At 46.2% G+C, this 12,830-nt stretch overlaps 1 protein-coding gene across 1 annotated transcript in view; it reads right to left on the reverse strand.

Annotated features, from left to right (window-relative positions):
• Positions 1-1,584: 1,584 nt before the first annotated feature.
• Positions 1,585-12,830, reverse strand: part of LOC308162480 (metalloendopeptidase OMA1, mitochondrial-like) — a gene marked incomplete at both ends in the record, with an annotated part of 24,819 nt that continues 13,573 nt past the window's right edge. Inside the window, 2 exons of the mRNA XM_080536630.1 lie at positions 1,585-1,767; positions 2,005-2,101. Of these exons, the coding sequence (XP_080392756.1) occupies positions 1,585-1,767; positions 2,005-2,101 (280 nt within the window). The remainder of the gene's footprint in view (positions 1,768-2,004; positions 2,102-12,830) is intronic.

Genomic DNA, 12,830 nt, shown 5'->3' on the forward strand with positions numbered 1-12,830 from the left:
ACAAGTATACATTATTATTAAATTAAATAAGCACAGACTCAACACTTCCATGCACATAGTGATAATTACGTTGGAGCCAGATTATCAAATTTAGATGTGTTTTGTTACGAAGGAAACAGAGCCAGGAATCTATGTAGTATAAATCTGGTCTACACAGTTTTTCACTGTGTTCTTGGTGATGGCGAATAGTGATGCTAAAATGCTATTGATTCTCTATGGTGAATTAGCGTTACCATCATAGAGCACAGCGAGCTAGATAGATTCACCCTGACAGTAATGCATGCCTACGACTAGTGCAACGGACACACGCACACACACACACACACACATACACACGCGTGCACATCCATGTACACATAAACACACAAGCACGCACATGCAGACACACACACACACAGTTACACATTTTAAATGCTTTATTTATGTCCACATACATGTACAATTCTTTAAGGACATACATATTAACAGTGCATTTTTACATTATGGAAACAATCTGTTACAATAGTGCTGAGCCAACAACCAGTTCTGCTACACACAGGATGTTATTCACACCAGATGATACCAGTGGGTTGACAGATCCAGTATCAATACTGTAAAACAGACAGTATCCAGCTCATGGGTACAAGAAGCACCGCCTTCTCCATTGAGCGGCTACCAATTACAGCAGATATTGAGCAATACTTTGCTAACTGTTTGGCCCTTCTCTTAGGTAGACCAGCCATTTGAAGGCCTCTAACAACAGACTTATGAACATGGCCCAGGCTGCCAAACATGAAAACTAAAAGTTGACATCTGTAACCCAGTTGTGATATGGCCTGCTCCAGCTGTTGGTATTTCAAGATTTTGGTTGAAAAGGCTTCCTCTAGGCTATGGTCAAAGGTGCAGCCAACTTCTAGAATAAGCACTTCCCTGTGATTTTCGTTGACAATTACAACATCGGGGGTGTTTGCTGAAATATTAGAGAACACTTCTAATGACTCTTCGTCACTACACAGACTGAACATGCTGGGCTTTACAGTGGAGTGCTTGTACAGCGTTGCGGCAGGCCTGAATATGGAAATGACACCCTCTGAAATCAGATCCACAATTCGATCATGCCTACATATGTAGAGCCCTTTATATGCATGACAACCATTTAAGATGGTGACTAAGTTGGTGACTGTGATGTATGCAGTGTGGGCTATGACTGTCAGGAAGCCAGATGGAGAGGTTAAGCTTTGTTGGTAAAACCTGCAGCCTAGCTTTTAAAGTGAAGGTGACAATACACTCGTCAAGAGTTACACTTTTGAACACTGCGTGAGAGACAGAGTGATCAGCAGCAGGGAGACATGCCAGCTTCCCTTGCAATTTCAGTTCAGTCCAGTGCTGTCGTTGTCTTTGTCGTAGCGCCATCATGAGGTGTCCCCGGGTATTGACTGGTGGGAGAAGATGATCTGTCCCACAGATGTTAACGGTTGCCCTCACTGAGATGCTGGGGTCAGTGATGATCTCCTCAGAGACAGCCACCGCCACTGAGTTCGACCCCACCCACTCCAGGGCCACGTTGTTCCAGCCGCAGAGATCGTTGAGGTCAGGCCAGTCAGATCACACTCCGAATCCTGGGGAGTGAGTGTCCAACTTTCCACTGGCTTTCCTCTTAAATCCCAGGAAACTAGACTCTGATGGACGCGCCATGGGGACCTTGCGTCTCCGTAAGTCCAAGAACAGTGAGGCTCTAGCCATCTCCCTCACACACTGGTCGTCACTGTTCAGCATGTTCAGGAGAGTCTGGTGGCAAAATAAGTCCACTCAAAGTTAGGAATTCCGAGTCCGCCGTCCGCCCTCCTGTTAGCTGTGGAATATGATGTCACGTGTGGTATGATGAGTGTTCAGTCCAGTCCATTTTCTAAACAAAAGTACGGTCTTATCGTTCATTTCACGTAGAGACTTGCGTGGAATGTGTACATTAGAAAACAGATGCTGACACACACACACACACACAAGTACACAAACACACACACGTACACAGGGGCATGTCACAAAGTTCTGGGCCTTATACATCTCTGTGGGCCCCTTTCCTCTATTGATCCATGACTCTGTGGGGAGCATGGCTCGTTCTGGCCTGCAGAGGGAGCCAGAATGTCGTTGGAGGGGGATAATGAGCTGATTGCGGACAGGTGTCAGTGGTCAGACTCGTTATCCTACTGGTCTATTTAACCTGTGTGTGTTTGTTCCCTCGGGAGAGCGAAGGAGGCGGTGAAAACCGGTCGAGAGAGAGAGAGAAAGAGAGAAAGAGAGAGGCTGTGCAGCATCCGCGAGCAGATCCCAACAGGAGGGGTGGAGCGGGCAGAACCCGAAAGGGGGGCCAAACAGCCGAGCGTGACGGGCGTAGCCAGCCGTGCGCTGTCCAGGACGTATCAACGTCATTACTAGAGTGGGAGAAAAGACTCTCTGCAGCACGCCAAGGGGCGTGTCTGAACTTGGTGCGCTAAATAAACATCTTTGTTGAACTGTTCCTCTGTGTCGACCTCCCTCTGTGCCTAGAGACTCTTACAGACTCTCATGCATATTTTGATATAGAACATTTATTGTTAAATAGGAGAGCAATAGGAGACCAATAGGCTATGAGACCAGTGGTGTCATTTCATCAAAAGCCAAGATATGGCAAGGTACCGAGTGGGGAGTGGAATTTTTCTTCAAATCAGTTGTGCAATAGTCAGTGATGTGAATAACGGCGTTAGAATAAACGGCGTTACTAACGGCGTTACTTTTTTCAGTAACGGGTAATCTAATTGATTACTATTTCCATCGTTATAACGCCGTTACTGTTACCGGTAATTCAATGCGGCGCGTTACTAGTTACTTTACTGAAGCTTCTCATTGTCATCCGACCTCAGTCACAGCTGCAAAGGTGTTTTTGATTGTTGGGGAGGGGAGGGGCGAGACAACCGCTTAAGTGATCATGATTGGGTATGGTAGAGAAAATGTCATGGTAAGCCAACCATAGTTCAGTGTTGTGCGGATGTTTCTACACACAAACCACACGCGCGCACAGCACCACACACACACTCAAACTATCAGAGAGATACACGCAGCAATGGCGAGTCCCGAGTGTTCTGAGGTGAACGTGGCGTTTTCACGGTGGAAGTACAGACACTATTTCAACCTCATTGAGGTCAAATGTAAAAACGTACATGTGATGTGTACTTTATGTCCCGGAGCTAAATGTTTGTCCACGTCCGTTGTAAGCAACTCTAATCTAATGAAGCATCTCTCAACGGCACACGCTTCTACAAAACTAGTGGCTAAAGCCGTTGATGATAGCAGGCCAGGTGTGGCTAACGTGAGCTCCGCTAACAAAGAAGGACACGGAGCCACGCCGTCCAAGCAGCTAAAGCTGGATTTTTCTGCGTCAGCTCCACAAAAACTTGTGACACAGACTGAACTGAACGGAATGATAGGCAGGTATGTTGTTGAAAACATGCTTCCGTTATCAACAGTTGATTCTGACTCCTTCAGAGCCCTAATTGCCAAAATACCGGCGAGAGGAGGGGCCGGTCCGCCATGCAGAAAGACGTTTTCTAAATATATAGACGCCGAGTACGCCAAAATGAATGCCGAGCTCCAAAATAAATTTGAAGAGTTAGAATATGTCTCTACAACTGCAGACATTTGGACTGCACATAATTAAAGCTATCTTGGCGTGACCGCGCATTGGATTCATCCACATAGCATGGAACGAAGGAAAGCAGCCCTGGCATGCAGACGATTCAAGGGCGTCATACTCACGACAGTATTGCAACTGAACTTGACTACATTCACTCATCCTATGGCATATCCCACAAAATAACATCAACTGTCATGGATAATGGCTCTAATTTCGTCAAGGCCTTCAAAATGTACCAGCCAGCCAAGGAGGATGACTCTGGGGAGGATGAGGATGAGGTGACTTTCATGAACATTAATGATGTCTTGCAAAACAGTGTTGGTGATGATGATGCTGTGATTACTTTGCCGCCACATCAGAGATGTGCATCGCACACATTAAACCTGGTTTCATGTACTGATGTTGACAAGTGGCTACTGTCAAGACCAGAAGCAAAAGCAATATACAGAAGTGCTACGACAAAATGCACAGGCTTATGGAACAAGGCTAGCCGTTCAACGGTGGCCGCAGAGACCGTGGATGATGTCATCGCAAGGAAGCTGCCAGTCCCTTGCACTACAAGATGGAACTCGTTCTATGATGCCCTTGTTCGAATCTGTGAGATCCCTATAGTCGAGCTGAACACCATCTCCTCCAAGTTCGGGTTGAAAGCCATCACAGAACGAGAGCATCAGTTCATCAGGGAGTACTGTAGTGTAATGAAGCCACTAACAGTGGCCTTAGACATTCTTCAGGGAGAAGACCACTGTTTCCATGGCACACTCCTACCCACGCTCGAGACACTGATGTTCAAGACCCTGGAACTGAAGAGTGGCCTGCAAATCCTTGTTGACCTCCCAGAGGCTGTTGTCAAGGTAAGAACTAGTATTTATCTTTTTTTATTTTTTTTATTTTGTTTTTCAGATTTTAACCCTTTTTCACCCAATTTGGTAGCCAATTTAACCCAACGTAGCATCCAATTATCCCCTGCCTATTGCATAGGATCCGCCGCACGACCCCGTGGCCGGCAGTCCCAGAGGAGGCCGCCAGGCAGACTAGGCTGACTGGCTCCTCGAGCCCAGTACCGTTATTCCGGCGCCCAGGGGGCGGTGTTGCGCGACGGATCCTAGTCCAGAAATACTCCTATACCGCCCTCGGAAGCGGCCGGCCAATATGCCGCTTCCCGTGTGCCTCGGCCATATCTGGATCTGGCGAGCCGGGGTATTTATCTTTAAATACATTAAATGCATCCATACATTATGAAAAGTTTTTAAATACGGTTAATGTGTAATGCTATTAGTGTGTGTGTGTGTGTGTTCAGATTCAGATTCAGATTCAGATAACGTTTATTGCTACTATGCATTACACATATAGGAATTTGCTTCGTCACCACAGCAAGTGCGTTTATACTTTTTTCACGTGTCAAAAAACAGGACAACACAACAACAACAACACAGGACAGACAACAGTGCATTGGATAGTGCGGTATAAAGTGCAGTGCAGAGTTTTTACAGTGAGTCCAGTTCAGTCCTGGGCAGACTTGGGGGCGGGGGGGAGGGGGAAGCCAGAGTCATTTATCAGCCTGGCGGCTGAGGGGTAGAAACTGAGCCTGTGGCGGGCCTTCAGTGCCTTAGGCCAGTGTTTCTCAACCCTCTCCTCGGGGCGCCCCAGCTGCTCCACATATTTGATCTGTTCCACCACCAGCACACCTGATTCAACTAATCAAGTCCAAAGCAATTATGATTTGGACTTGATTAGTTGAATCAGGTGTGCTGGTGGTGGAACAGATCAAATATGTGGATCGGCTGGGGCGCCCCGAGGAGAGGGTTGAGAAACACTGCCTTAGGCAACCGCAACCTTCTTCCAGAGGGAAGCAGGGTGAGGAGGCCGTGGCCGGGGTGGAAGGGGTCTGCCATGATCTTCCTTGCCCTCCTCAGAGCCCTGGTGTCATGCAGGGAGTTGAGGGAGGGCAAGGGACAGCCGATCACCCTCTCTGCTGAACGTAGCACCCGCTGCAACTTGGCCTTGTCCTTGGTCGTTGCAGCAGGGAACCAGGTGATGATGGAGTGGGTGAGGATGGACTCTATGATGGCCGTGTAAAACTGGACCATCATGGACCTCGGCAGCCTGAGTTTCCTCAGCTGCCGGAGGAAGAACATCCTCTTCTGGGCCTTCTTCGTGAGGGCCTCGGTGTTCTGCTCCCACTTTAGGTCCCGGGAGATGGTCATGCCTAGAAAGCGGCATGACTCCACGGAGGCCACCGGGGTACCTCCCAGCGTGATGGGAGGGGGCAAGGCTACTTTCCTTCGGAAGTCCACCACCATCTCCACTGTTTTCAGAGCATTTAGCTCCAGATTGTTTAAACTGCACCAGCTCTGCAGCCCCTCGATCTCACCCCTGTAGGCAAATTCGTCCCCCCCGGAGATGAGGCCCACCAGGGTGGTGTCGTCTGCAAACTTCAGGAGCTTGACCGAGGGGTGGCGGAAGACACAGCTGTTGGTGTAAAGGGAGAATAGTGCTGGAGACAGGACGCAGCCCTGCGGGGAGCCCGTGCTGGTGGACCTGGAGCTGGAAATGCTCTTCCCCAGCTTCACCCGCTGAGACCTGTCAGTCAGGAAGTCCGTGATCCACCTGCAGGTGGAGACCGGCACCTGCAGCAGGGAGAGCTGGTGTGTGTGTGTGTGTGTGTGTGTGTGTGTGTGTTTGTTTGTGTGTGTGACAGTCAGTATAATATGCTCTTTGCATTATGTATCATTTCAGGCAATCAAAACAAGATTTGCAGAGGTGCTGGAAAGCGACAATGCTGTCTTGGCTGCTGTGACTCTGCCCAGGTTTAAACTACGTTGGCTGCGGACACAGGACAGGAAGGATAAGGCCAAGGCAAGTCTGCTGGCAGAGTGCCGGAAAAGTGTCCAAGACGAAGACCAGCAAACAGGTACTACCAGCACACCAACACTCACTGACTCAGCCATAGAGGAGTTATTTTCCTTTGAGGATGAGGATGACCCCTCTGCTACTGCTGAAAGTGAATGTGTGGATTATCTCAAATCAGGAGGACAAGGGATGGACACTCTTAATGGATTTCCACGGATAAAGAAAATTTCACTTAAATACAATGCAGCCACTCCATCCAGCGCCCCCGTAGAGAGACTGTTTAGCTTGGGGAAGCTCGTCTTCACTCCAAAGAGGAACAGGCTCTCTGACCAGAAGTTTGAAAAGCTTCTGCTTTTAAGATACAATCACTGGTTTAATGGCTAGGATGGTTAGATGACTGGGTTGGCTGGATGAATGGATGCATGCATGGATGGATGAGTGTTAGGAAGGAGTGTATGGATGGATTTCAGTACTACTTTAAAAGCACTTCATATTGTTTAACTGTTTACTTTTGTTGTGTTGAAAATACTTGAAGTTACAGTATGTCTACCAGTTATCTGAAGTTGTGTGACAGTTTGATTTATTTAATTTACACTACAAAGATTTAAAAGCACTTCAAATTGTTAAATGTTTACTTTTGTAATGAAGAAAATACTAGAAGTACAGTATGTCTACCAATTGTGGTCTATTGAAGTGCAATAAATATGAAAAGATCAGAAAAAAAATCCAAATTATTTTCTTATTTTCCCCTAGATGGCACATTTATCTTCTAATCTGGCAGTGGGTAAGCTTTTCCTTGTCACATTTGGCTGACTGACCTTAACTTGTCAGCTCTACACCACGGCTAGCCCACTGCACCGTGGTAAAAAGTAACGCAATAGTTACTTTCCCTAGTAACTAGTTAATTTTATAATGAAGTAATTCAATTACTAACTCAGTTACTTTTTGGGATAAGTAACTAGTAACTATAAATAATTACTTTTTTAAAGTAACGTGCCCAACACTGGCAATAGTACATTTTAGTGAGTTGTTTCTATACAATTGACTTACATGACATTAAGGTAATGAATACGGTGATCTAATGTAGTAATCTCATGGTACAAATGGTAGTAATCTACATATTTCCTAGCAGGTGGACCTGGTTCAATCTCATTCAAAACAAAAACATTACAGATGTTTTTCCCTGGCATATTTGTGTTACCAGCTCACCTATTAAAAGTGAGACGATTGACAATATCAAAAACATGCTTGCACACAAATATAACTTACTCACTCACAAGTTAGTGTTACTGGCCCCAATTTGGTACACTTATTACAGAAATGATTGAGAATAGAGACATGGTTGACATACTTAAACTAGCTGTTGTACCCTTTAACGTTCGCTAGCTAGCTTGTCAGAGTAAGCTTCACAATCGCTGGTGATGTTAGGTTAACTAAAATAACATATTAGAACATGTTTGTATTAACACAACATGACATGGACTTGTTCATTAATTTGAACCAACAGCATTATGGCGTTTATACAGTTTGTTAACCCACCTGAATTAACGAGGATCATGGACATGGTTTTAACATTATTCCATGGCTTGTTTATTGAGGAACTATTAAGGCTACTAGCTAGAGCAGAAACCTTGATGTCCCGCTCCACTAGCGCCTGGCTAGAGCTGGGAGGATTTTGAGTTACCGTTGTGTGGATAAAATCACAAAAATGACAAAACGTGTTTCAGATTTAATTACAGGGGAAAAAGCCAGGTTTTTTAAGCCAGGTATGGCGAGTGCCATACATTGCCATACCAAAACGATGCCTATCGAGACACAGAGTGCGAGCCACAGACGTTCAATGAATAGACTGAAGGAGCCGCACACAGACAGGTAAAGTCAAAGAGCCGCATGCTGGACTAAACCATTTTGCGCGAAGAGGGGTCTCGCAGATCTTCCAATATTTTGGGAGAACTGTGGCACAAAGTTAATTCTCTCAATTGATGTAATCAATAAACTTAAATAAGTTATGACACTAATTCATTTGAAATAAAGAACATTACAAACAAAACAAAACTTTAATTCCAGGATTTTCAAGGGCCCTCTCCCTGCTGGGGCCCTGGGTAGTCAGGTCCACTTTTCCCCCTACTAATGCGCCCCTGCACGTACACACACACACTAGCGCGGACATGCACATATTAACACTGAACACTCCTAGCATCTCTCACACTGAGAAGGTTAGGACACAGAGAGGGGAAGGGAGGGATAAAGAAGAAGAAAGGAGAAGATGTGTTTTGGGTGAGATTAGGCAGAGCTGTGTGGAAACGGAAGGCCTGACCGATAGAGCTCTGAGCTGGGGAGAGTTACCCAAGACCCAAGACAGCACATAGGAACCTTCCTCTCAGAGAGAGAAGGAGAGAGACAGAGAAAAAGAAAGAGAGACAGAGAGCAAGAGAGAGAGGAGACACAGGGAGAGAGAATGAAGAGAACGAGAGAGAGCGAGGGAGAGAGAGAGAGACCAGTAAGAGGCTTACAATAGGGGTGATGTGCAGAGAAGGGATTGAGTTTAGGGCTGCACTATGATTGTAGATTACCAGGGGAAGTTCTCTCTCTCTCTCTCTCTCTCTCTTTCTGTCTCTCTCTCCTTTCCTCTCTGTCTCCGCTCCATCCGCTCCTAGCACATCCCTCCCTCCCTCACTCTTTCCAACCAGGTCAGATAAATAAAGTTGGAGGTTTTAGCCTAATTTCGGGCAGCATGAGACATCACACCACACACACACACACACACACACACATACATGCATACACACTGACACACTAGTGCTAGTTATCATAATGCTAATCCTGTTTATAGAGCCCACAATAACACGTGTTTTGAGAATAACTCTCTTTAACCATAATCTCCTGTACACAATAGGGGTGTGCTGGGTGAGTGAGGAGAGGAGAGGAGAGACAGGGAGAGGAGAGGAGAGGAGTGGGGAGAGAGGGATAGGAGAGGGGAAGAGAGACAGGGAGAGGAGAGGAGAGGGGAGAGAGAGGGAGAGGAGAGGAGAGGAGAGGGGAGAGAGAGAGGGAGAGGAGAGGGGAGAGAGGATAGACATGAATAGGAGAGGGGAGAGACTGAGGAGAGAAGAGGAGAGGAGACAATACAACCTGCTTATTGATTTCTTAAAAGCGGAAACACGCCTGGAGCTAAATGCTGGACGTGGAAAGGGAGGGTGGGAGTGTTCACACAGACGTGTCTGTCAGTACCGCTCAGAACCCTGGGGAGGCGGGTCGAATCGTGGGCGTTACAAGGAACAGTGAAATGAGAGGGAGGAGGCCAACGAGTTCAGGAATCTATGTCAAACACACACACACACACACACACACACACAGAAATACACACACACTCAGACATACACACACAAAGTGTGAGAGTTAGGGAGAAAGGACGCTTTCCTAACTGCCCTCGTCATCATCTGTTTCACACACACACGCGCATGCGGGCATGCACACACACACACGCAGACACACACTCCTAACTCCAACCATCACAGCTTTGTCCTTCAAACTAGAGCAGGCAGAAAGCATAATGGAAACCATGGCAACCGAGCCACAAGCGACCAGGTACTGCTGTGGCTGAGAGGAGGAATGGAAGGATGGAAGGATGGAAGAATGGGGGCGGGGGTTGTTTGTTCTGTTCTTTGTATGTTTTTGGTTTGTTCTCTCCCTATTGTGTCCAAGCCCACACACACACTCACACACACACACACACACACACACACACCTTTAAATGACCCCCCTTCCTTGGACGACGAGGACCACAAGCAGACAAAGTGTGTTTCCTGGAGGGTTGACATGAAATGATTCAAATGTATTCCACCGTTAATCCCCTGTCCGTCCTCTCCCTAGTGACAGTAACCAGGGACAACAACGCAGAGGGACACTCATCTGAGTCACAGGAGTGTCTGAGTGTGTGTGTGTGTGTGTGTGTGTGTGTGTGTCCATGTGTTGTACAGTATATGTGTGTGTATGTGTTGGGAGGAGTAGAGGTCTGGGAGCCTGGCTAGGTAAGGCATGGTTCAGTGGACGTGTCTGACATTGATAGAGAGGGTTTTCTGTCTGGTTTCACATGGTTTCTCTCTGTCTCTTTCTCTCTTTCTGTCTCTCTGTCTGTCTCTGTCTCTGTCTCTCTGTCTGTCTCTCTCTCTCTCTCTGACCCCCCCTCCCTCTCTCTCTCCCTCTCTTTCTCTCTTTTTGTCTCTCTCTCTGGGAAGCAATAGTGTGGTTAGTTAGTGTTGTTGAGAGAGAATGATCATATGACATTCCACAAAGCAAGCATGACCTTGATTACAACAAATATATTCATAATAATCCTAATCTCTTAGGATCTCTTGTTTAAAAAAACTAAAGGAACTGCTTCAAGATTCCAAAATGTTATCTCCAGCCCATTCACCTCAATACTGTAGCTTAATATCTCACTGTAACTACCATTTCAACAAGTGTGTCCAGTTCTCTGTCATTTCATCCCCACCCTGTCTCCATGACTACCTTCTGGGGGATTGTTTCTGCAGACCAGGACATTGTTGTCATTGACAGCGCTTGTTTTAACAAAAACATATTTAATGAAGGACATGAACGATTGTCAACAACACACTCAAGCAGTAAGTAGAACTGAATAAACAACTCGGGTACCACGCACTTAACTGTCCGTGCGGAACAATACTCCCAACCCATAGTTCTGTGGGTGAATTACGTCAACCCACCACAGTATCCAATGTTAGGGGCCCCCCCCCCGCGGTGCGTCGCTTGCGGGCCCGTCCCCTACGTCAATGGATGTAATAAGCTTTTGGCACACATGGCAAAAAAAATCATGAATCTTGAATTATTATTATTATTTAGCAATTTAAACCTACAAGTTTGTTTCCTGAGGGTTAGCTGACAACCCCGCTGACAGATGACAGGTAGATAATGACAGGTAGTGTAATGGGGGAGTGGTTGTTTTGCGGGAGTGGTTGGGGTGGAGTTAACCAGCTATTGTTCCCACCCATTACCTTCTGTGAAAAAACTCGGTTTTCTCAAAACGGTCATTTGGAGGGTATCAACATTAACATATCCATGACTTCTTCAACTTGTTTCACATTTCAATGTATGACATCATTTTAATGCCTACAATCTACCCTTTCATAATCTGGAAAAAACAGAAAAATTATTTTGGCCGACTTGCAGACTTTTTAAGTTAAAATCCAATGTTTGTTTTGATTTCTTTTGGGAAAATGTGAGTAATGACTGTAGCTTACTACACAGCTGCATGGCAACACGTTGTTAATAGCTGGAAATACTAGTCATATCATACCCTAAACCTAAATACTACCCTAACCCTTCAATTTAGTGTAACTATCACCACACAACTGAACCCTGCAATGTAACTGATGTTAATGCTGTATGATATGATGTGTGACTGCTGTTAAGGTGATGTGATGTTAAGGTGATGTGATGTTAAGGTGATATGATGCTAAGGTGATGTGTGACTGATGTTAAAGTCATATGATGTTAAGGTGACATGCTATTGGTCAGTTTAGTCTCTTGCTGGTTTCTAAAAAGGCAAGGTGTGCTACCCTGTACCTGTGTACCATTAGTAAATGTACAATAAGTGTGTTTAATTGTAACTAACTCTCTCTCTCTCTGTCTGTCTGTCTATCTCCCTCCCTCCCTCCCTCCCTCCCACTCTCCCCGCCCTCCCACTTTCCATTGTCCTGAGATGCTGGACACAGTGGAGAGCGTGTCTGTATATTGTACTGTTGCAATGGTGACTGCAGACCACCTCTCCTCCTACCCCCTACCCCTCCCCGCCTCTCCTCCCCTCCTCCCCCTCCCATCCCGTTCTCTATGGATTTGGTACCCAGCCAAACTGACTGAGATGTGAGTTAGTTCATCATATTGAAATTCTGCCCAATACCAGCAGACACACACACACACACACACACTGGTACGCAGAGCGTGTAGCTAACGTGGTTAGCGTTAATGTGATTCCCCTGTGAGAGAGGAGGATCGATGCAGTCAGAAGGAGGAGTGTGTTAACATCCTAATCTCTAATAGCATCAGAACGGCCACCGTTTAAAAACCCTCCACCAGCAGATGAAGAGGAAGAGATACCACACACACACATACATACACACACACACACACACCTACACACACCGATGGAGATGATACGATACACAGAGGACAACAGAGCCATTACTGAGGGACTTATACACTGTATTGGAGGAGAATCTACTTTAAGTAGCGTGTGTGTGTGTGTGTGTGCGTATGCGTGTGTTGTCTGCTTGCGCGTGCGTGCGTGTGCGTGTGTGTGTGTATACGTGTT

The sequence above is a fragment of the Nansenia antarctica genome (genome assembly GCF_963989245.1).
Source record: "Nansenia antarctica genome assembly, chromosome: 7".
NCBI classification, from domain to species: Eukaryota; Metazoa; Chordata; class Actinopteri; order Argentiniformes; family Microstomatidae; genus Nansenia; species Nansenia antarctica.